Source organism: Hermetia illucens, chromosome 6, assembly GCF_905115235.1.
Source record: "Hermetia illucens chromosome 6, iHerIll2.2.curated.20191125, whole genome shotgun sequence".
NCBI classification, from domain to species: Eukaryota; Metazoa; Arthropoda; class Insecta; order Diptera; family Stratiomyidae; genus Hermetia; species Hermetia illucens.
Window position 1 is genome coordinate 83,019,903 of NC_051854.1, and position 22,897 is coordinate 83,042,799.

Consider the following 22,897-nt stretch of genomic DNA (forward strand, 5'->3'; position numbering starts at 1 on the left):
TTATCGTGTCTATGGTGGCGCTAGTGTACCCGTTCTTCTTTGAGTGTTCATGATGTAGAGTTTTTCACTCCGGTAGTCTTTCTCTGTGAGAGGAATTGATAGGAGGCGGTGGATCATCGTGCCATAGGCAGCCATTTTGTGTTGGTAGCTGTGGAACGAAGTGGCGGGGATTGTCCGCTGAGTGCTTGTCGGTTTCCTGAAAATAGAAAAGAAAATTGTCCGTTTAAACTAGTATAAATACAACTAATAAGCCTACAGATGAGCAAACTTGTTAGCACTGATGAAGGGAACAAGTGGTTCCTGAAGTATCGGTATTTGCACCCAACGATGTATTCGTATTTTTCTATTTTTTTTTTTTCAGTTTTCCAGCTTTTGCATTTTTCATTGGATGCACTCATCCAATTTTTAAATTATTGTTTTTTGTTACCTAAGCTATCGGACACATAAAAATGTATATAATTGTTCACGGTGATCCCGATTTTGCCACTGCACTTTAGCTAATATTTTTCATTGCAAGAAGCATTTATTTCATCTGAGAATGCAAATGGTTGAATTACTTACGAGTTTTTCAATTAAAAAGTGATTAGCAATACTAAATCATGTTTCAAATGAAGTCTAACCCAGAACCCAGAAAAATTATGTACAGAAGCTTTAGGCGAATTAGCCTTTCAGTCTTTAATTGTCGTTTTATTTCTAATTTGTTTATGATTCAATTGCTCCATTGTTATACCTTATATAACCTCCGAGGTACGTAAAACATTAGTTTTATTAGGCAGAGCATTAGAGCTGCTGAAAAACGGCTAATATTGTCTGTCTAAGTTAACCCTGGAGTAATCAATTACCTGATTACATGTGCATATCACAAGTACTTTATTGTTTTCCACTAAAAGGAAGGAGGAAAACTAAAAACTATATTTTCCAGCAAAACAATACAGCATGATCTTGCACTTACCCAACTGTTTTAATTATATACAACTTTCCATACAATTATCTGCCGCAGTGATAAATAATATTCTGTTTAATTGCTCATATGACATTTTTGATAAAATTATATATCAACTAACAACATATCCACGATTCAATTCTATTAGATTGCAGCGGTCGCAGATACGATTCTAATCTGCTTATTCTAAGAAGAATCCGTATTCGTCGGTATTCTGTGTGGAAAGGGAGTGAGCGCTAATGTGCACAATAATGTTAACATAATAAATGAAATAATTAAGGGGTCATCAGCTTCGAAAACGAACAAGAGTTCGCTATACGTTTGTTTGATGCTTGGCCGCTGGCGGCGTCGGTGGTCTTTATTGAAATTACTTTAATTTATCTACTACCCGGTTTTGTATTTTCGGTAGATTTGCGGCGCTTGCTTGAAGAACATCAAAAGAGTTTTTTTTGCCACTTCTTCGGTTTTGTTTCATTTCTTTTACTGTACATGTTCATTATGATGGGTTGGAATCGCTAGACTCGTGGAGCTTAAATTGGGAGGCTTCCAGGGTGAAATATGGTTGCAAAGTGTTTATTCTAATACCTAAACAGTTGTATCAATTTGTGTAAATTATAGTGAAAGCTCTCCGCTTAAGTGGCATATTCGAACAGTTATGATAGAACTTAGGCGCCAAATTGATATGAATTAATATTAAATTGCGAAAATAAATGATGAAGGGGTATCTTTTTGAAAGAAGTCCTGCGACGAACGCCTCAAATCCAAAATTTACCGCAATGTCGTCCGTACTGTCGCCCTCTATGGTTCTGAGTGTTGGCCGACTATAAAAGACAATGAAGATATTGCACGTTTTGCTCACATCCGAAATGAGGATATCCGCAATCGTTATGGGGTTGTACCGATCGTGAAAAATTGCAAGAGAGGCGTCTTCGATGGTATGGTCACGCATTTCGCGCTAACGAAAATTCACTTGCCAAGATTGGTGTGAACATCGAAGTCGATGGTAAACAACGAAAAGGCCAGCCGAAACAACGGTGGCTTGATACGCTGGATAGACCCCAAGGTTGCATTCAGATCAGGCATTCGATAGAGCCAAATGGCGAAACCAATCACGACGAGACGACCCCGCTTGTAAGCGGGACAAAGGTTGAACAAACAGAAGAATCTAAACTGGCATATCATTCTTCTGAAATTGACTTTTTAGAACTTTTTAGAGGTTTCGCCATTCAATATTCGCGCATTATTACCACAAGTTTTATCAATATTCATTAGACCTCTACGCGTTCCTGATCAGATGCGTTTTCATTCAGTAAGTTCATTGAATTGAATATGGACATCAGTTGCATCATTTCTTCATCGGTTTTAAAGCCGCCATGATAGCATAGGCGGGGTGAAAGCGTACACGGCCAAGAGAGAATTCGGTATCCCAACGAAATTGATAAGGGTGTCCAGGCTGACCGTGACCAATGTGTGAGGCCTGATAAAAGCAGCAGGATCACTCTCAAGACCATTCGACATCAACAACGGTCGACGACAAGAGGATACCCTACCATGCATCCTCTTTAACCTGGCCCTCGAGAAAATGATCCGTGATGTTAAGGTAAATGCAAAAGGTGCGATCCTCTTTAAGTCCACCCAACTACTGACCTACGCTGATGATATCGACATCATGGGAAGAACGACCTGAGACGTACAAACTGCCTTCATCCAGATCGAACAGGCGGCGATGGGCGCGATATCTTGGGCTGCACATCAATGAAGGCAAGACAAAATATATGGTGGAAACGTCAGCACAAAATACCAACCAACCAACAACATCAAACCGCACTGATCAAACGGGAACAATAAAGATAGGAGACTACAACTTTGAAACCGTTGATAATTTCTCCTATCTAGGGTCGAAAACCACAACCGATAACAGTTGCGATCATGAAATCCGCGCACGGTTGTTGGCTGCCAACAGAGCTTACAAAAACTGTTCCGCTCGCAACGTCTCACTATAGGGTCAAAGCTCTTACAGTACAAGGCAATGATCTTGTCAATCCTCATGTATCCTTCGTAGACTTGAGTTCTTAGCAAGAAGAATTGCAAACTCTTGGCCTCGTTCGAGAGAAGAAAATTCCTAAGGATTTTTGTGCCCCTACATGAGCATGGACGATTCCGTAGCCTACATAACGACGAAACCTATGAGCGATACCATGACCGTCCGGTTGTTAAGGTTGAGGTTACGTTGGGCAGGTCATTTAATCCGTATGGATGAGGATGGTCCGCCCGGAAAGTCTATAAGTCTATAAGGGCAATGCCTGAGATGGAGCGATGGTGTAAGTCAGGACGCCAGACAGCTTTTAGGGATATGGAATTGTTGGACCTCGGCGCAAAACCGGGGTGTCTGGAGTTCCTTATTAAGGCAGGCCTAGACCGCATACCGGTTGTTGCGCCGTTGATTATGAAGATGAAGTTCATTGGTTAAAATGACAAAACCGTCTGCAGAGTTCATTCTTTTAATTCCCAGAATGCGTGTGTTGAGGCGCACCCGAGCCATAATTCACCACGAAGAGAAACTCACTCGTTTGAGTGGCTCGCTTACCTGTTGGTAAGTGAATGACAATCACGAGACTGGCAGAGCAATCATGGAAGTTGATTCGAGAATTACCTGTCAGAAAAAAAATTTAAATTGAGTTTTTGATGAAATAACATTTTGTAATTATGCTTTAAAATTAATAAATGTTTAAAACTAGTTCATGTGTTTAACTATTGTACAAATCGGTGACCCCGGACGACAAAACTGATTCTAGCCTGTGTACTTACACTATTTGTCCAGTGCAAATTCAAGAAAATCCCAAAGTTATAACATAAGAAGAAGTCGAACTGCGCTTCCGTGATTCTAGCTCCCCCTGTCCAGGTGCAAGCTCAGGATCAACAATACAGATCCCGAATTCCCAGAAGCTACAGCCTCAGAAATTCGACAAAAAGGACAATGAACAGTAGTAGCGGTGCTCTGCAGCAGCAGGCGAATCACTTTCACTTGAGCATCAAGTGGATGCAGCGAAGCTTTGGTCCAAAGTATGGGCGGATTTACGCTCAATATAATACGTAGTTATGTTGTATTTTGCGAATTATATAAAGGAGCACTTAACATTTGCGAGCCGCTTCGGTTACGCTGCCAGAGGTGAAGCAGCGTCTGACGGATTACCTCTGCCCTGGCAAGAAACCGTAAAGCCGTCATCGCCTAGTCAACTTTAACTTCTTTTTCTTATATGATTTTAAAATAAACATAGTTGGGCAGACTATGCCTCTGTTGCTCTGTGGGGTTCTCCCGATTCTTATTCTGCTATCGACCGAGAAGCTGGAGTGCTTCCGTTTCAGGTGTGAGTTCCGCTTTGGTGGTCATTGCGTTTTTCGATCGTTGTGGGGATCGGAGGATTTTTCGTTTTTTCTATTATTATTCTGTTTAAGAAAAGTAGTGTCCCTTTTACTGGTTATAATGTATCTATCAATCATAGTATCTCAAGGAAGGCTTTAACCGCCAGGAACTTTAGTATGTTCCCTACTTTCACATCTTTCAACTTTGCGTCTGGTATTAAGTATTTTCCCAGATGCCTCGACCTACTTTGCACAAGTGCCGGACACTGTCCAACCTCGTTGTCATATTATCACTTGGTATCATAAATTCGGGACACCGCCTAGAAAGAATATCAATCCTCTTTCGGTTTAGTCAGCTTCCCGCCTCACCGATACTCCCGACCATCCTGAATATTGCCCTCCTTGCCTGCATGTGCGGATGGAGAGGGGTTAATCCCAGCAGGACCTGCAGGGATGCCGTTGGGCATATTGCCCCACTGATACACACTCTAGCCAGTCTTTGGAGCTTATGTAATTCCCTGGCTTGTGGATTGAGTTCAATTCTTGCTGCCCAGATTACCGCTCCATAGGTAACCATTGACCTTACTATTTCAGTATATATCCAAAGTAGTGTCTTCGGGCTGGAAACCCATTTTTTTCCTGCTATGGTCCTACAAGTCATCAGAGCCCCTGTGGCTTCCCGACAAGTGTTTCCGACATGTGTCTTCCAGAGTAATTTTTGGTCTAACGTAATTCCCAAATATTTGACCTTTGTTTCTAGATTCACCTCCATATCATGTAACCTTATGATGATCAAGCTTACGTCTCATAGTAAATGGTAATATGGTGGTTTTGGCTGAATTGATACGCAGTTCCATTTTCCTGCACCAGGCACTAGTAACCCTTACCCCGCCCTGTGGACAACCTTGAGTAGTGTTCATGATAATGGAATTTGTATCTGTCGGTACTTCTAGTTGCATGCTTTCTAGCATTTTGTCTATTCAGAATGCCAGAGTGTTTTCCACTCCCTTGCAACTCAGGGCATCTTGTATCTCCGTGCGATGTGTTGTCGCATGCTCCTTCGGTATCCAAAAACACACACAGTGCTATTTCTTTTGTTCCCATGGCATCCCGTAGTATATCCGTCAGCTGACACAGAGCAGTTTCATTTGACCGTCCTGCCCATTAAGCGTGTTGACAGTGATTTTGGGGATTACGCTTTAGAATGCTAGTTCTAATATAGTTGTATATGGCCTTCTCCACCGTTTTGAATACGAACGATGTTAGGCAAATTGGTCTGAATGATTTAGAGTAAAAAGGATCCTTTTTATCCGTATTTGGAATAAAGACCACTTTTGCCCATCTCCATGCCCTTCGTATATATCCCAGTGCTATGCTCCCCCTTACCACCCTCAGAAGAGACTCTAAGATTTGTAGGCCTCTCTGGATTAGTGCTGGGAAAATGCTATCTATTTCGGGTGATTTCAGGGGTTTAAAAGTTCCCACTGCCCACCTTAGTCAAGCTTTTAAGCAAACCTCTTATACTAGTTTCCAGTTCTCCTTCCTTCTCCTCTTATTCGTTGTTGGGGTGTCAGGTAGAATGTTGTCGGCTGCCACCGTGGTGTAGGGCCCCGGGAATGAGTTCTGAGAAGCAGGTGTACCCTGTTCTCCTCATTCTCGGTAAATGTTCCATCTTTCTTCTTCAAACAGACAGAGGATATTGCGCCGTGTTTGGTTACAACCTTATGAAGCCTAGTTGCTTCTGTGATCTTTTCGATCCCGTCACAGAATTCCGTGAGGCTGTTCCATTTTGCTCCCCTGATCGTGTTGGTATATGCAGTCAGCGCATTTTTGTACCTCTGCCAGTCCTCGGTTTGTTTTCCTCGGATGAGGAGTTTTGGTGCCTCTGTTCTCATTCTGGTTAGGTTGCTGTTCCACCATGGTACATCCCTTGATAACTTAACTGTCTTAGTAGGACAACAGGCCTCATAAGTGTCAATGTCTTCACCAATCCTGATCTCCTGATATCGACGTCTGCTTCCTTCGCTTGGTAATCAAAACTACCTCGGTTTTATGCTCCCCGAGTGTCAGACCAGCTTCCTCTAGCCAAGACCTGATTTCAAAAATTGGCTCATTTGTGAGTACCTTGATCTCGTTAATATCTTGTCCCACAATAGTTACTCCGATATCGTCTGCGATGCCAATGATTGTCGCTCCTTTGGGTAGTTGCAATTTTAAAATTCAGTCATACGTTATTATCCACAGGAGAGGAACGCATTGGGTGATATCCTTCTACGTTGAGATTTAGGGGGTCTCCATGCATGCAAAAGAGGGGTGTAAATTTTTCTTGATCGAATATAGTCATGTTGGGTATCAAATGAAAGGTCTCGATTAGTACTTCCTGAAGCCGGTCTTAGTTTTGAGATTTGCTAGAAAGGCGGGGATTGGGAGGGGTGGAAAGTGATGGTTTCTTTAACGAACACATTCTCAGAAACTACCCAAACGAAAAATTTGAAAGAAATCATGAAGCTGCCTCTATATGGTATCCAAACCTCAACATACTCTACATGGTAATGTAGTGGTAATGTAGATTCTAGTATGAAGCACGTTATCTCCAAGCTTGATCAAAATCATACTATTACTAACAAAGTAGCTCAAAGTTGACTTTACTGTCAAAATTTCTTATTTTCCTCAGCATTTTTCACGTACACAAAAGGGGTCGGCTCGTCGTGATCGGTTTCGCCATTTGGCTCCATCGAATGCCTGATCTGGGTGCAATCTTGAGGCTTTTAAATCCCCATTCAGCGTATCAAGCCACCGTTGTTTCGGCCTGCCTTTTGGGCGTTTACCATCGACTTCGATGTTTAGAACAATCTTGGCGAGTGAATTCTCGTTAACACGAATTGTGTGACCATACCATCAAAGACGCCTCTCTCGCAATTTTTCCACCATCGGTGCAACCCCATAACGATCGCGGATATCCTCATTTCGGATGTGATCTAAACGTGTGACGCCACTAGTCCAATATAACATCTTCATTTCCATTACCGCAAGACGCCATTCATTGCCTTTTATAGTTGGGAAACACACAGAACCATAGAGAGCGACAGGACGGACGACATTGCAGTAAATTTTAGATTTAAGACGTTCGTTGATAGGGCGATCACAAAGAACACCAGTTGTAGAACACTATTTCATCCAGGTTGCGTTAATGCGTGAAGCAATTTCATACCGCAGTTCTCCATTGGCTGATAGCGTTGACCCGGGGTATTTAAATCGCTCAATGCTGGGCAGATCACTGCCGCTGACAGTGATTGTGCCTGTTTCATCGGGATCGGTGGTCAAAAATTCAGTTTAGTTTAGATTTAATCTGAGACCGTGTTGCATGATGCGATTATTTCATTTTTCGACAAGTTGCTCGAGATCATTTTTGCTATCAGATGCTAGGAAAACATCATCTGCATAAAGCAGAGTGTAGGGCGCTAGACGTTGGATATCCCGTGTGACGGTGTCCAAACCAAAAACAAAGAGGAGTGGTGAGAGGGCGCTTCCTTGATGACAACCAACAGAGACACGAAGTGGTTTTGATACACCCGCCATACTTTGAACTTTACTTTTCGAATCGCACGAGTTCTTCTGGCACGAAGTGTTGTCGTAAAGCATACCAAATGAGTTCGTGTGGCACCTGGTCAAACGCTTTCTCTAGATCCAGAAAGGCAATATAAAGAGGGCGATACTTCTCAGTGTTTCTCCATGAGTAGTTCCGCAGTTTTTGACAAATCCGGCTTGATTCACGGTTATTTCAACGATTTCCCGAATACGGTTATGAAGAATGCGTTCAAAAATCTTCATGGTAATTTGAACATTCTGCTGGGCTACCTTTCTTTTTGCATATTGGAACAGTGGTACTTTCTTGCCAGTCAGATGGTGTTCTTCCTTCCTGAATAACCCGGTTAAAGAATTCACTGAGTCACAGTGTTGGGTCCCAGCTCTTCGCTTTCCAGAGCTCAGATGCGATGTCGCCAGGTTCTGTGGCTTTTCCCGATTTCATTCGTTTTATTGCCTCCTCGACCTCAGTTGTGCTGACAGGTCCAAATGTCGGCAATGATTGTAAAACTGGAGGATGAGCAAATTCTTCAGTTGAAATCTATTCGAAGTATTTTAGCAATCTGTCTGTTGCTGCGCGACGGTTGGTAAGCAAAGTACCGTTCTTGTCATTAACGCAACAGAAGTGTTCGATATCCTGTGTACGATCATTACGGTTTTTGGCAAATCGATACAGATCTCTCTCGCCATTCCGAGTGTCCAGTTTATCGTGAAGATTTTTGTAATGGTTCACTCGGGTGACAGTGACCGCTTCCTTTGCTTCCGTTTCTTTTCACGGACCTTCATTTCAACATCATCATTCCAAAGCCAAGTATCTCGGTTGATGTACCGCTTACCCGGCTTGGTGACCCTCAGGGTTGCAGAGGCCGTTTTGTGGATCGTGTCTTTCATTTGGTTCCATGATTCTTCCATATCATTTCTTATTTCTTCTGACCAAATCGCCACCATTTAATGCGACGCGCGCCAGTGTGTTCGTCACGGTGTTTTTTTCGGTGGCTTTATTCGTAGGACGGCAATCAACGGCCGATGTTGAGGTGCAATGGTCCCATAGGGAAAGACTTTGCAATCAGTGACGGTGGTAAAATGTTGACGTCTTATGGGAATATAGTCGATTTGCGTTTTACTGTTCCCACTGTAAAATGTAGGAAGATGAGACAATCGTTTGATGAACCATGTATTCATAAGTACATGGTCATGGGTGTCCGCACAATCGATTATACGCTCACCACCCTCATTGCACGTTCCGAACCCCTTTCCCCCATGGCGCCTGTTGCCGTCTGCCCTTTCACACACATGACCATTCAGATCGCCGGTAATGATAATATAGTCGTCAGCAGGCATGTGACAAGTCTTTTCATCGAGAAGTTGCCAGAAGGCATCTCTCTTGGCATCAGGTTGACCTGTCTGTGGTGCGTACGCCGTAAAGAAGTGAATAGTGCGATCAGCTGATATAATAGCGAACTTCATCAGTCGGATATCAAATCGTTCGACTTCTTTAATAACATCACGGAAACCCTCTGAAATGGCAATGCCAACACCATATTGAGTGTGTGGGTTACCAAAATAGAGAAGTTCATAGCAATTTTTACTGCCTTCGCGTTCAATGTCGCAGCTTTTGGCACCAGAACATCGGGTTTCTTGCAGAGCGCAGATATCAATGTGCCTTTTGCGAAAGGCTCTTGCGAGTTCCTCGGTATTTCCAGTTAGGGTACCAACATTGAGCGTGACAGGTATTTGTTTTGTTCGTTATAGCTTGCTTATGCCTTGACGCCGTCCATGCGTCAAGGACCCTTGCCCATTTCTCGACAGGACCGGAGCCCGTCCTACCGCGTCATCTGAGGTGGACGCCCTAGCGTTTCTCCGAGCGCTTGTGACTCAATCCGATCATCATGTTTGTAGCTACATTGTATGCATTTGCTTGGTCGGCCTGTCCCGGGACCTGTCACCAAGAGGGATCAGGTAGGATTTCGCATAGTGGGATAACTCCAACTACACTCTATTTATCTCTTTCCCTGATCTCAGCACTTTATTTTTTGTTTTTATTGGGGATAGTACAGAGTACGTTGTCTCAAACCCTCCTCCTTTACCTGGGTTTGGGACCAGCATGCTATGTTAATAGCATGGCGGAGTTTACTGTCTAAATTTTGTGCAAGTATATATCAATATCACACTAAAGTGAGTAGTCCGACATGCTAAATGCATATATATAACGGGCTACGTACAAATGAGATAGGTCTGCACTCAAATATGCTCACAGAAGAAGGAAACAAAACCTTTCATACAGGAAGCGCTGAATTTCCGATTTGCAGACTAGTTTTCTATTGACGTTACTAATAAATGCAATTGCGCAAGCCAAGTCTCCGCAAGTAATTGCGAACACTCTGCGGAGTTAAGTTGATTCCAAATTGATCGTCGATCGTCGTGCCGCTAATTTCACTACACTAATAGCGTTATCCTGTACAATTATGCATCGAATAAAGGATTGTTGTCGCCTTGATAAAACCAGTCTATTTCGGTTTCGTATTGTCTTTTAGATTCTGCGGGTCTCTTTGCAAATGGCAACGACACTTTGGACGGTAGAATGATTTTTATGGAAAATTTTTCCTATATCCCTTATCGATTTGCCGTCCTTGTGCAATTACACCACCAATTTTCGCTCACTGTTACGCAGTTCACCTGATTTCGTACCCATTATAATTATTTTTTTAAAAAAGGCGTTTTTTAAGGTTTCGTGTAAAACAAAACCTTATTAAAATCGATTCAATGTCTGTCTGTCTGTCACACGCATTTTTCTCCAAAACGGCTATACCGATCCGAAGGAAATTAGGTGGACAGATGGGCACTATGAAATCCCACGCATACAGCGAGAGGCATAAATTTAGGTGGAGTTTAAAGGGGGGCTCCCCATATATGCAAAGAGGGATTCAAAAATTTTTTTCACCGGATATAGTTGTGTAGGGTATCAAATGAAAGGTCCCGATTTGTACTGACATTAGTTTTGGCATAAATTGCAAGGTGCGTGAGTAAGGAGTCAAAATGTACGCACTTGAAGTGAGACAGGACTCATTTTCGGAAACTACCCAACCTAAAAATCCGAAAAAAATCAGGGTGGTGCGCCTAAACGAAATCTAGGCCTCAAAATATGTCCCATTCCGATATCTGGTCAAATAAACTTACTAATAGTATATTACTACTTTTTAGAAATTTACTGAATTCATCCAAGCACTTCTGAATTTTGTACCGGCATACGGAACAATATTTCGTATATATGTGCTAAATTTCATGGAAATCAGGCAATTAACGCCAAAGTTATAGCAGTTCAAACTTACCAATTTCGCGCGAATTTACTGTCAGGCGGCTCATCGCTCCTCACATCTTCCTCTTTTTCTTCAGCCTTCAGTTCACAAGCGGGGTCGGCTCGTCGTGATCGGTTTCGTCATTTTATTTTATCAAATGCCTGATCAGGATGTAATCGCGAGACCTTCAAATCCCCATCCAGTGTATCATGCGACCATTGTTTTGGCCGGCTTTTTGGTTGCTTACCATTGACTTCGATGTTCTGACCAATACTGGTTGTTGAATTCTCGTTAGCGTGAATTACGTGACCACACCATCGAAAACGCCTCTCTTGCAGTTTTCCCACGATCGGTGCAAACTCATGTCGATCGCGGATATTCTCATTTCAGACGTAATCAAAACGTGTCACGCCACCAGTGCAATGCAACATCTTCGTCCCCATTACTGCAAGACGCTGTTCGTTGTCCTTTATAGCCAACACTCAAACTATAGAGAGCGACAGACGGACGACATAGCAGTAAATTTTAGATTTGGGACGTGCGCTGATACGTCGATCACAAAGAACACCAGTTGCAGAATGTCACTTCATCCAGGTGGCATTAATGCTTGAAACATTTCATTACGCAGTTCTCCATTGGCTGGTAGCATTGACTCGAGATATTTAACTCACTCAGTTCTTTCAGTGGCAGTAATCTGCCCCTCCAGATATTTAAATCGCTGAGTTCTGGCAATGGTGGTAACCTGCCCAGAACTGAGCGATTTAAATATCTCGGGTCAATGCTATAAGCCAATGGAGAACTACGTTATGCTCCTCACATAGGGAAACACAAAACCTTTTATACCTGAAGCGTCAAGCTTCCGGTTTCCCGACTTGTTTTAATTATGTTTCGCTTGAAATTGCTTATCACACTATAGTTGCAGTTGACAACTGAAATTTTACAGGGTGGCACAACAAGTATTGTACTAAAAGCATATTTTAACCGATCGGCAGGGTATACGAAAACGAATTTTGTTTTGAGTTAAGCAACAAATTCAATTCCTGTTAATGCAATGGTGATCGAAGCTAACATTTCGCATTTTAGACAATTGCAGACACTGTAAGCAATAAAATTTTTTGTATTTTATTTGACATATTTAGTACTAATTTCGAATAATATCCGAAAAATTCGTAAACTGTGTAGTATACGAATATGGATTTTATATGGTGTACTTATGTACTTCGAACCCACGTTGGGCGCTGATTATGGTTTTAGTATTTGGAATAAAATCAGACTTTCCTGTAATTATATTTGATATTACAATATATACATATATCACAGTTTTTCCAAACATGCATGTGGACTTGAAACTTCCCTTCCATTTGTGGAGGGAAGGGACATGAGCACCTGCATTTTCTATCGTTTTGCCGGCTATGAAGAAATTACCTTAAATATATTATTCATTTGTTACTCAAACTAACATCAAAATAAGTACAAATTTTCAATAATTTTCACTTGAACTGAATAAATATTTAATTAGCTACGCTGGAACTGCCAATAATTGGTATTTCCAGTGCAGAAAACTTCCGCAATCAAAACACAAAGTTGTCCAAAGTTTGCAAAGCAGGAAAAATTACTATATTTGTGTATGCCTACCTATGTATGTATCTGCAGATATATCCAACCATAAAATAGTAAAGATATCAGAGAAACAGTTTTTTATGTCTTTAGCTACACATGATATGCGTATGTCGGATCATCGCCAACTATCGTTGATTCCCATAACAGCTCCAACCGTCATCGAAGCTCTCTATGACCTCTCGAAATTATATCGTCATTTGTTTTAATTTGACAGCATTTAATTACAACCTCTTTGACTGTCTGACAAGCAGCCGCAGATTTCCAGGAACCGCGGTACTAGCCCTAGTGCTTTTGGCCGCACGTTGCTGCATGCCAGTAGATTGAATGCTACATTTCTAGTTATGCCATAAACTTTGATTGAATATAATTCATGTCATGTTCCGTAATTTGCCTTCAGCCCAGCTATATCCAGAACGATACCAATGAGACTTGATGATACAATGCGGAATTATTTATAGAAATATAGTACAGTATTGGACAGTCTCGCAGGGTTAAAGCTTCGGTTGTACGATGAGCCCTGGAGGGTGTAATGGTGTACCTGAACTAGTTAGGTATGTAGTGAAAGTGTAAAGCAGAATTGGTGTTTTGTTGCTGTTGGACGAAGGAAGTGCGTGACCGCTTGAATCAAATGTTTATGCGTTAATTTGGAATCAATATAGGTAAACGCGATAAGGTGCCATTACTTAGTTTGTTTGTGTGATGGCGGAAAGCAAGCACATTGGCAAAGATGCCTCTTTTCACTGGCTGCGATAATTATTCTATCAATGAAGTTTTCCTTATTATTGAATGAGGAAATGTGTAGTTAGATCGAATACTGGGTCTAATTAACTCAACTATTCTTTTGGAGACGTTGTTTCCACCTGCGCTCAGGACATTAAGATATCTTCCTGAAAGACGCTCTGCAATTTCCTGGAACTCTGTTCTTACTATTTACTTATATCCCCTATTTCACTGTATGTACTTAAAGTACCTTTACATATCTCCTATTGCAGAAATACTCCTTTGCAACAAAGGAACAGCACAGCACGTTGTCGTCCCTAAACACGGCTGCTACTAATACGGAACCAAATCTGGAGCCTTTACTGGTTGAGAACCGTCTTCTATATGCCCACTACACACCAGCCCAAGATACAGGATCCGGACGCCAAAGTGCCGAAATTGGACAAGATTATTATTATTACGTTGACCCTCAGTTACAGGAGACGACACCATTATTCAGCACCGCAACATATCCGCCGGCAACTGTCGAATATGTATCCGCTCCATGTACGATAACGGCGGATAATCCTTCTGCCGTGACCGTCATTGAAGCAAATTTAGAGTCGCGTCCTGAAGCCGGAATCGTTAACGCACCTACAGTCCCACGAAAAATAAAACCCGCCGCTGTTGTTGGTGTGATTGCGCCCAGTGCGAGTAACAGTGGTGTGAATACCTCGTCCTCATCATCCGTGACAACAATTGCGCCATCGTTGGCGATTGTTAACTCTAGCACTAATCCAGTGTCTAGTTCCTTAGCAATGAGTCAATTGGGGACTGTATATGCAACGAAACGACGACGACGTAATGGAAAAAGGTAAGTGGTTAGATTAGCTTTACTTCAGTGTACTTATTTTATTTTGTCACAATATCACGTCTTACCAAGAAGAATTTGTTTCGGTATTACCCGTGTAAAATATGGTTACTCTTGGACCACCACACTACAATTACCTTGGCTGATTCAGACCCTCGCGCTCCTGTGGTTGTACCCTTTGTTTTTGTAGCAATCCTTTTTAAGGTTTTGTGTAAAACAAAACTCTATTAAAATCGGTTTGCTGTCTGCCAGTCTCTTTTCTGAGGAGGTGGTAATCTTCAAAAGACGCTGTCCTGGACATGCCAGCGTGGGGGATTCTCACTCACTAAAACCACCCCCGGATCCCCGCAAGCCCCATGAAACCTCCATCAAATATTACATCACGGGACAGAGTCAGTTCGTTTTAGCTTGGTCATCTTTGGTCTCTGCGCAATGAACGTAACCGCGATTTTCTCACCTCCATTCCCTTTCGAAGTTTGCTGTGGATAGATGCGACCATGGAGTCGATCGTATCCCTATTTTCCAGACATTCTAGCATTCTTCGCACCAGATTTTCTGGTACCAGCATCCGTCCTAGAGCTTTCTCTAGGCTCTTCCTTTCCTCCACAAACCTTGGACAATGAAAGAATATATGATCTGGGTCCTCTGAGGCACCATTGCAGCTTGGACAATCGGATGAGGCGTTTAATTTAAACCTGAACAGGTACTGACGATATCCTTCGTGGCCCGTGAGAAACTGAGTAAAATTATAATGAATCTCACCATGCCGTCTCTCCAACCACTCCTTGATGGCAGATATGAGCCTGTGTGTCCACCGACCCTTTTCTGAGTGTTCTCAATGCTCTTGCCATCTATTTGCAGATCTCCCGCTTTCGGCGTTCTTCGTCTGCGACAAAGGGTAGATAGACTTCGCATTGTATAGGTTCGTCATCTCATCTACCAAGATGTCAATGGACATCATTCCCGAGATGACGAATGCTGTATGATATGAGACAGCCGTGGATGCCGAGCGTACCCTTCGGGCTGCTCTTCTGTAGGCTGCAATGCGTTTCCCCAAACTGGAGCTTCATAGAGCGGAATAGAACTCATTACCCTAGCTATAAGTCACCTGGAAGCATGCCGTGACCCTCCTATGTTTGGCATCATTCCTGCCAAGCCTACACTTGCGGTGGATGCTATGTTATAAGTGCATGTTTTGCTCATAGCTGAGCTTTCGTCTACCATCACTCCCAAGTATTTGATGGAAGGCTTAGAAGTGATGATATGATAGGTCGCTTGGTTATGAGGACCGCGGCGATTACAACCAGCGCTATATCGTGGACATAACCCACGGGCAGTGTTGTACATGATGTTTCACAGCATGGGCCCAGTACGGAGCCCTTTGGGACACACGCAGAGACAACGTACTCCTGGAGTCAGTCATCAGTGTCACGCTAAAGCTTCCGATCTTGTAGATAGTGAGATAGGCGGGCATATCGATTTTCACCAGGGATTCCCGTATTTGGCCGAATTGAATACATTTTTCACGTCCAGGGCCACCACTACGCAATGCTTGCTAGTACTACCCTTTCCGTGAATTGCATCCTCCGCCAAGCTGGTGACCATTTTAATGGCATCAATGGTTGATCTGGCTATATTGCCGATCTGAGATGCCTCCCTGGCTCTCAAAAACTGGGAGTAATCTATTATAGATCACTCGCTATACCATTTTCCCCACAGTATCCAAAACACATATGTGTTGGTCTGTTGGCTCACCTGGAGGTTTACCAGCCTTAGGCAGTAGTACTAACTTCTGCGGCTTCCATGGTGCAGGAAATATCCCCTCAGACATGCACACTTCGAACAACTCAGCGAACAAATCCGGTCTGGATTTCACGGCAACCTTATGGGTTATATTCGGTACGCCTTGTAAGCGCGGAGCTTTATTATTTCCTGTTCTAGCGTAGATCTCAAGGAGCTATTCACTATTGACTGGCGGCATTGTCGTCACATTCAGTGCTCGCTGGAAGCTGTCAGTGCCCTCCTCTTGCTGGAAAAATAACCTCTGAATTATTTTTAACAAGAGGGAAGGGCGCATGATTTGCGGATATGAACGGTCTGTGAATCGTCCAATCACGATTCTATAGGTCCTCCCCCACGGGTTTACTTCCGCTTCCGAGCAGAGCTCTTTAACGCATTCTCTCTTGCTCCGTTGGATGGCGATTTTGACAGTTTTGCGGGCTTTTTTATAGGCGCGCTCTTTTTGCTTTTGGTCGATTCTAACCTCCAGAACTCTTCTGGCCCGGTGATAGGCTGATCGAAGGGTGTTCAGTATTTCAGCAGTAGTTTGGTATCCTATTCGGAAATTAGCACCTTCTAGGCATTGACCCATCACACGCTTTGGCGATGGATTGGACCACATGGAGCGCTTTTTGGAGAGTGTCAGACTTGGTAGGGTATAACAGTTGTACACGTTTATTTTCGACCACACAAAGCCATTGGTTGTCTGACTTCCAGTACATTGTATGACTTATCGACCGCATGCCGATATCGCCACTCCGCCAGTCGAATCGGTAACTTATCCGCCACCGTGACGGTTTCTATAGGGTTCGCTAATGATGGCAATTTCCACCTCAGATTCGTAGGTGGTCTAGTTGAGTAAATCCTGAGCGACCCTGCAATGATTGAGGTTTATTTGAGTAAACCTCAATTTCTGTTTGAAGTCAGCGCCTTTTTACATTCCGGGCATTTAGCACTTCCGGCAATATGCCGGTAATCCCGTCCCTCCTTTCCTTCGCACAATAAGCATTTCGGAACCCTATTGAACTCTTTGGCAATATGGCCTTTCCCCCCACACCTTCTGCATAAATTGGATCAATCAATGCCGCTGGTGCATGGGTTCGCGAAATGACCAAATGCGAGGCACTTGAAGCATCCCTTTAGAGGAATCTGCTTTCTCAGACGGCAAACAACCCATCGGGACTTTTCAAGCCGGCAATAACTTCTGAGCTGCGTCCACTGGTAGTCGCAATAGACTTTCTACAAACACACAAGCTTCTCCAACCTGAATTGTTTCATTAAGACAGTGCAAATTTCTCCTTTGGATGTCACTTCACCGAGATCCTTGCACTTCCCAAGTGAGTTCTTAACTTGAGTTCCGAAACCATTAGTTTTTTCCAAACTGATTTTTTTCAGCTCAAACATTAGGTCGCGTTTCTGACTCCTTCGAATCCTGCTGACATTTTCGCATAGATCGTTTAGGTTGGGGTCAGTTTTAACCTTTTCCAATATCTCCGCGTAGGACAAATTTCCCTTGCTGCAGATCACAATTGCCTTTGGGCGAATTAGCACTTTTGCGTTCTTCCTCGTCGGTAGTTAACCTTGGTCAATCGAACGTTTGCATTCCCCTTGGATTCTACCGATTCGTTTGCCGGAGCTCGCACTTGGGAACCTGCTTTCTCTCTTCAGTGCTTTTAGTTCCGTTTTTCGGACGGTGATTTCCGTGGGGATCCACTTCTTTTTTCTGCACTCTCTTGTTTGGTGGTAGGTTCATTGCAATACGATTGGCGCTTTACTTAGAGGATCGCCCTCTTTTTCGCACTGTCTTGTATTTCGCCGTATTTCGATGGCAGCATGGTTGGGCGTCACCTGGGTCGCTTGTGACACTGTTGGCAGAGCAGGCTTCGACGTATCCTTAGTATTCTTTCCCTCTATCCGTGATCTATAATAGAGGACTCTAATAGGCCTCACCTTATTCTTTATTGCTTGGTGCACGTTGTGCTTGTTCTTGATGAACTCGGACAACTCAACTATCTTTGCACCAAGTTGTGTGAAGGGTAATTCCCCTGGATCAGGGCTCTGCTCTCCATGATTCCTAACCGGATTACTGCTTTGAAATAGTCCTTCACCTCTGGCATTCATTGACTTCCGCTCCCTTTTATCATTTATGACCTTTGGCAAAACGAGAAAGTGATAACGGCAGTCCAGTAGCAATGTCAGCTTTGTTGCCAGCAGCAATGAAGCGGCTTTGACATGCTGCCTGTTGATTTGATTGACCTTTAAATTTTTTGATAAAGCTTATTATTATATGTGATAAAAAACAGTTAGGAAAGTAGTTCCCTTACACTCTTTAATAGTGTACGAACCAACACGTCCATCCCAAAAACCCTGGCTTCGGTCCTGGTTTCATCGGTCTTTTCCATTGATCCAATAATACTATCATACTTTGCCCACCTGATATTTTGTGAAGTTGCCGCTTGCGCATACGAAAGGAGGTCCTTTCCGCCTTCATGTTGTTAGGGTTCCCATTGAAGATATTAAATTTATTAAAACCTCTCTCGTTGTTCTGGTTACCTGCAATGGTCCTATGGAACTAGGACCCAGTGAGGAGGACTTTAAGCCATTGTCTCCCGGGGATGTTTTGGTTTCATGAATTTTGACGCAGACTGAATAATCCGTCGTAGCGCGGCTTTCCTTACCTTCGCCTGAAGATTCCACTTCCTGGCGTCCGATTTTTCTTGATGTTGTTACATCTGATGTTTCAATAATACTTTGTACAATGTACTACGGCATGTACGGGGGGGGGAAGGAATGTTACTTCCCGTCCTAGTAGAGGAAGCTCGTGTGTTACTTAAATCTTACTTATAAAAGGGAGCATTGTCTCTTAAAATGGATGAAAGCGCGAATAACCATTGAGAGTCGCCGCTTTTGGTAACTGAGTTGGGATCTGGTAATGGAAGTGGACAAAATCACCAACCATTGCATGCTTTGCCAGTTAAGTGCCACGATTATTTCACCGCAATTTCATGTATTCAGACGTAACATTTTCAAGGGGATATTCATAGTTCCAAACCCTCTTAAAAAAGGTCTGAAAAACCGTGTTGCACCTAGACGTCTGGGGAAGCTGTCTGTGGTGGCAATACATTTTCTTTAGAACCAGAGCAGCGGATGTTGGGTTTCTGATTGTGACTGTTCTTTGAACTGGGGATTAAGAATTCACATAAAGTAGTAGTAAAGTCCAACAAATCGGGAAACTGGGAAGCTAGACGCTTCAGATAGAAAGGTTTTCTGTATTTCTTATATAAAGACATTTGAGAGTGCATTTGTCCCATTAGTACGTAGCATATAATATATGAATATATTATGTGAAAGTATCCAGTTTCGGTTGATAATTACATTCATAGCCTTGAATTTGCAAAGAAGCGACAACTGTGACCTATTCTAATTTCGTTAGTAATAGTGTGATTTCCACTAAACTTGGCAGAATCTTGCTCTATGCTATTGCCTACATTGTATCAATTTCGTGAATCTAGGATGAACTTAAGGGACTTTTGCAGTCAATTGCTAAAAATTAGAGTAATATACGTGGGGCTAAGAAGAACTTAAGGGGAGTTTTACAGTCAATTACTAAAAATTATAGTAATATACTATTATTAACTTTATTTGCACAGATTTCGATATGGAGGGTATTTCGGAGCCCAGGCGCCATATAGTGATAGCCTCCTGAGTTTTTGCAGATTTTTCCGTTTGGCAGTTTCTGAGAATGGGTCCGTTGAAAAGATGATCACTGTCGACCCCCTGCACTCCCAACCTTTCCAACAAATGATAAAACTAAGACTGGTTTCGAAAAGTACTAATTGGTACCATTCATGCCTATATTTGGCGAGAAAAAAATTTGACACCCCCCTTTTGCATGTATTGAGACTTCGCCTGAAATTCAATGTAAAAGGATGTAATTCACTGCATGCCGCCTTTCCATCAAATTTGGTGTCAATCGCTGCAACTGTCTCCGAGAAAAATGCATGTGACGGACAGACAGGCAGACATACAGACGGAGCGACAGACAGACAGACGGGCAGACAGACAGTAAACCGATTTTAATAAGGTTTTGTTTTACACCAAACTTTAAAAATTGGTAGAAATTTACGTTATTTTTATCCGCTCCAGGAGCATTATCTAGGACTCGCACAAGAACAGACTTACCGACTTCGATGTTCGACCGAGCCTAGAGATCCGTGTTCAGAGTTTCAGGAATCATTGGCTCCTGCAATTTGTCGTCATCACCCACGATTGATAACGTATTGAGGGTAACGGAAATCCATATGCTAAATTAATTGCATTGGAAAAGATCATAATTTGACACTTTTCTTCTGCTTATGTATCACATTAAACAAATAAATAAATAAAAGTGATTACATCTCTGTTGTTGGTCATTTCACAAAATGGCGTCATAGGACCTGCTTTACTACAGCAGCTTGTAAGAACAATTCGATAAATGTAAGAAGCTTAGATGATCGCTACGAATGGGATAAATTTATCGGGATAGAGTTCTGATACCATGACAATGTAAGTGAACTGCAGCGTAATTTACACCTAACCAAGAGGAATTTCCCCAATTCATAACCGTAAAATCGAGGAATCTCTGATCTTTTCCTTTAAAGGAAGAAAAGGATGGTCGTTAAGATTTCGAAGGAGCCGAATTTGCGGGCGATGATTGAAGTTACAAGTATGTCGTATTACAGAATACCTCGGATCATCCTATACTGATCACATTGGCATCTTTGCGATCATTTCGAAACAATGTCCGCAGTTTAAATCTCGTTATTTCAATTCCATAGCGTCAACAGGGGATGTATCTGAAGTGCTCTAAGCTCTTACCACTAAACAAAAGGGAAGCTGAGAGCTGCGATTAAAGCGGGATATGACGCACAATATATCAATTGATGCGAGGCAAAATTAGTGACGAATTTGAATTCCAAAGCGGGGTCCATAATGGCTTTTCTTCTCGTTATTGCTGAAATTCTCCAACGTGTCTTGTCAGTAGAATATGGAGGGCTTCAATGGACCCTGATATGTAATCCTTAAACTCTTCGATTACAGTGCTTATATCTGCTTGCTCCCTTACTTAGTTATGGAATTTGTTCAAATGGGTCTGGATTGGGAGAAGGCAAGAGGCAAGGGGGGCAAATGGGGTCGCAGTTTTCTTATCTGTCTTAACGGGAGAGCTTATTTCTGCCGACTGTCGCTCCGAATTTGATGTCACTAAACAGATTAAGAGTCCTAGATTAGTTTCGCTGCTTTATCGAAAATATGACAAAAAGGTCACCTCAGAAACGCATGACGTAGAAAAGCGGAGAACGAGAGCAAGCTTCTCTGGAAATCCTGGAGAGAATTGAGCATTTGAGCAAATCTTCAACTGTACCGCGCAAGCGTTGTTGACTCGTTATGCTCTGCGTAGGTGTAAATTGCGACCATATATATAAAAGCCCACGGACCCTCTTCCCGCCCAATCGGACCGAGGGGCGACCAACCTAAGGATGGGCTGAAGGCAACATCTAAAGGCTCGCATCACAGCGATGATGCGTTTTAACGCAAAGTGTGTGCGACCATGCGAAAATGTATTACTACATCCCGATTGTCGCAAACACTTCAGCCAATGACGCGGAGGTTCTACACTACAGAGACATGGATCTTATATCGAAGAGAGTGCGGATCAAGACTGAAACCCATTAGGTCAGATTGTTACCGGACAGGACTCTTCGGACTATAGCACAGGTTGCAAGGATAACGGCTTTTTGCATCTCAATGTATAGTCAACCCTAAGATCGAGCGTTTTCAGCGCTTTATGTAAGTTCTGCGGGACTAATCCCGTCGCTGAAATTACTACTGGGACTACTTCGATCTTTTGTAGTTTCCAAGTCTGCTTCATATCGTCTGCCAAGAGGCCGTAGTTCCGGATCTTTTCGTGCTGTTTTTCAACAGTGTTCCGGTCGAACGGTACGGCTACATCGATTATAAAGCACGCTCGTTCTTCCTTCAGAAGCAGAACTAGATCGGGTCTGTTATGATTAACACTGGGGTCGGTGGCAATAGTGAGATCCCACGGTAGTTTGACCCGATCATTTTCCAAGATTCTCTGCGGAGTATACTTATATAATAGTAAGGATGGTAGGATGCCACTAAGTTATACTTCAACGCAAGGTTTTGATGGAGAATCTTGCAGACGGAGTTATGATGATTGGTGTACTCGGTACTGGTCAACATCTTGCACGCAGATGTTATGTGCTGGATGGTCTCCTTTTCACAGTTGCATAACCTACAACTGGAGTTTGTGATTGAGGAGTCGTGAAGAATGTACCATTTATAATTTTTTGTTGGGAGCGAAGCATCCTGAATTGAAGTTAGGAATGCTTCGGTCTCATAGAAAAGTACACCATTTGTCAACCATTTGTTGGAGGCTTCGATGTCAATGCCTGACAACAACAAAGTTTTTATATGACCTCCGTGCCACAGCAGGTGTTGTTGCTTGCAATATGCCGAGGTATTTGTACACATCGTCCGTATCCATACCCTCAATTCGGATGTTATTTTGTCTGTATCCTTCGTTGTCGGTGTGTTTTCCCCGAAAAATTGTTTTTATGCGACATTTTTCCAAACCCAACTGCATGCCGATATCCCTGCTGAACTGGATGGTGATGTCCAGCAAGGAGCGAAGTTGGTTCTCGTCTTTGGCATACAATTTGATGTCGTCAATGTACATCA

General features: G+C 42.8%; 1 protein-coding gene across 2 annotated transcripts in view; it reads left to right on the top strand.

Annotated features, from left to right (window-relative positions):
- LOC119659896 overlaps positions 1-22,897 on the top strand; it is a 266,867-nt gene that overhangs the window by 24,120 nt on the left and 219,850 nt on the right. For both annotated transcript variants that reach the window (XM_038068220.1, XM_038068221.1), the window contains exon 2: positions 13,800-14,380. In XM_038068220.1, coding sequence (XP_037924148.1) covers positions 13,800-14,380 — 581 coding nt within the window. The remainder of the gene's footprint in view (positions 1-13,799; positions 14,381-22,897) is intronic.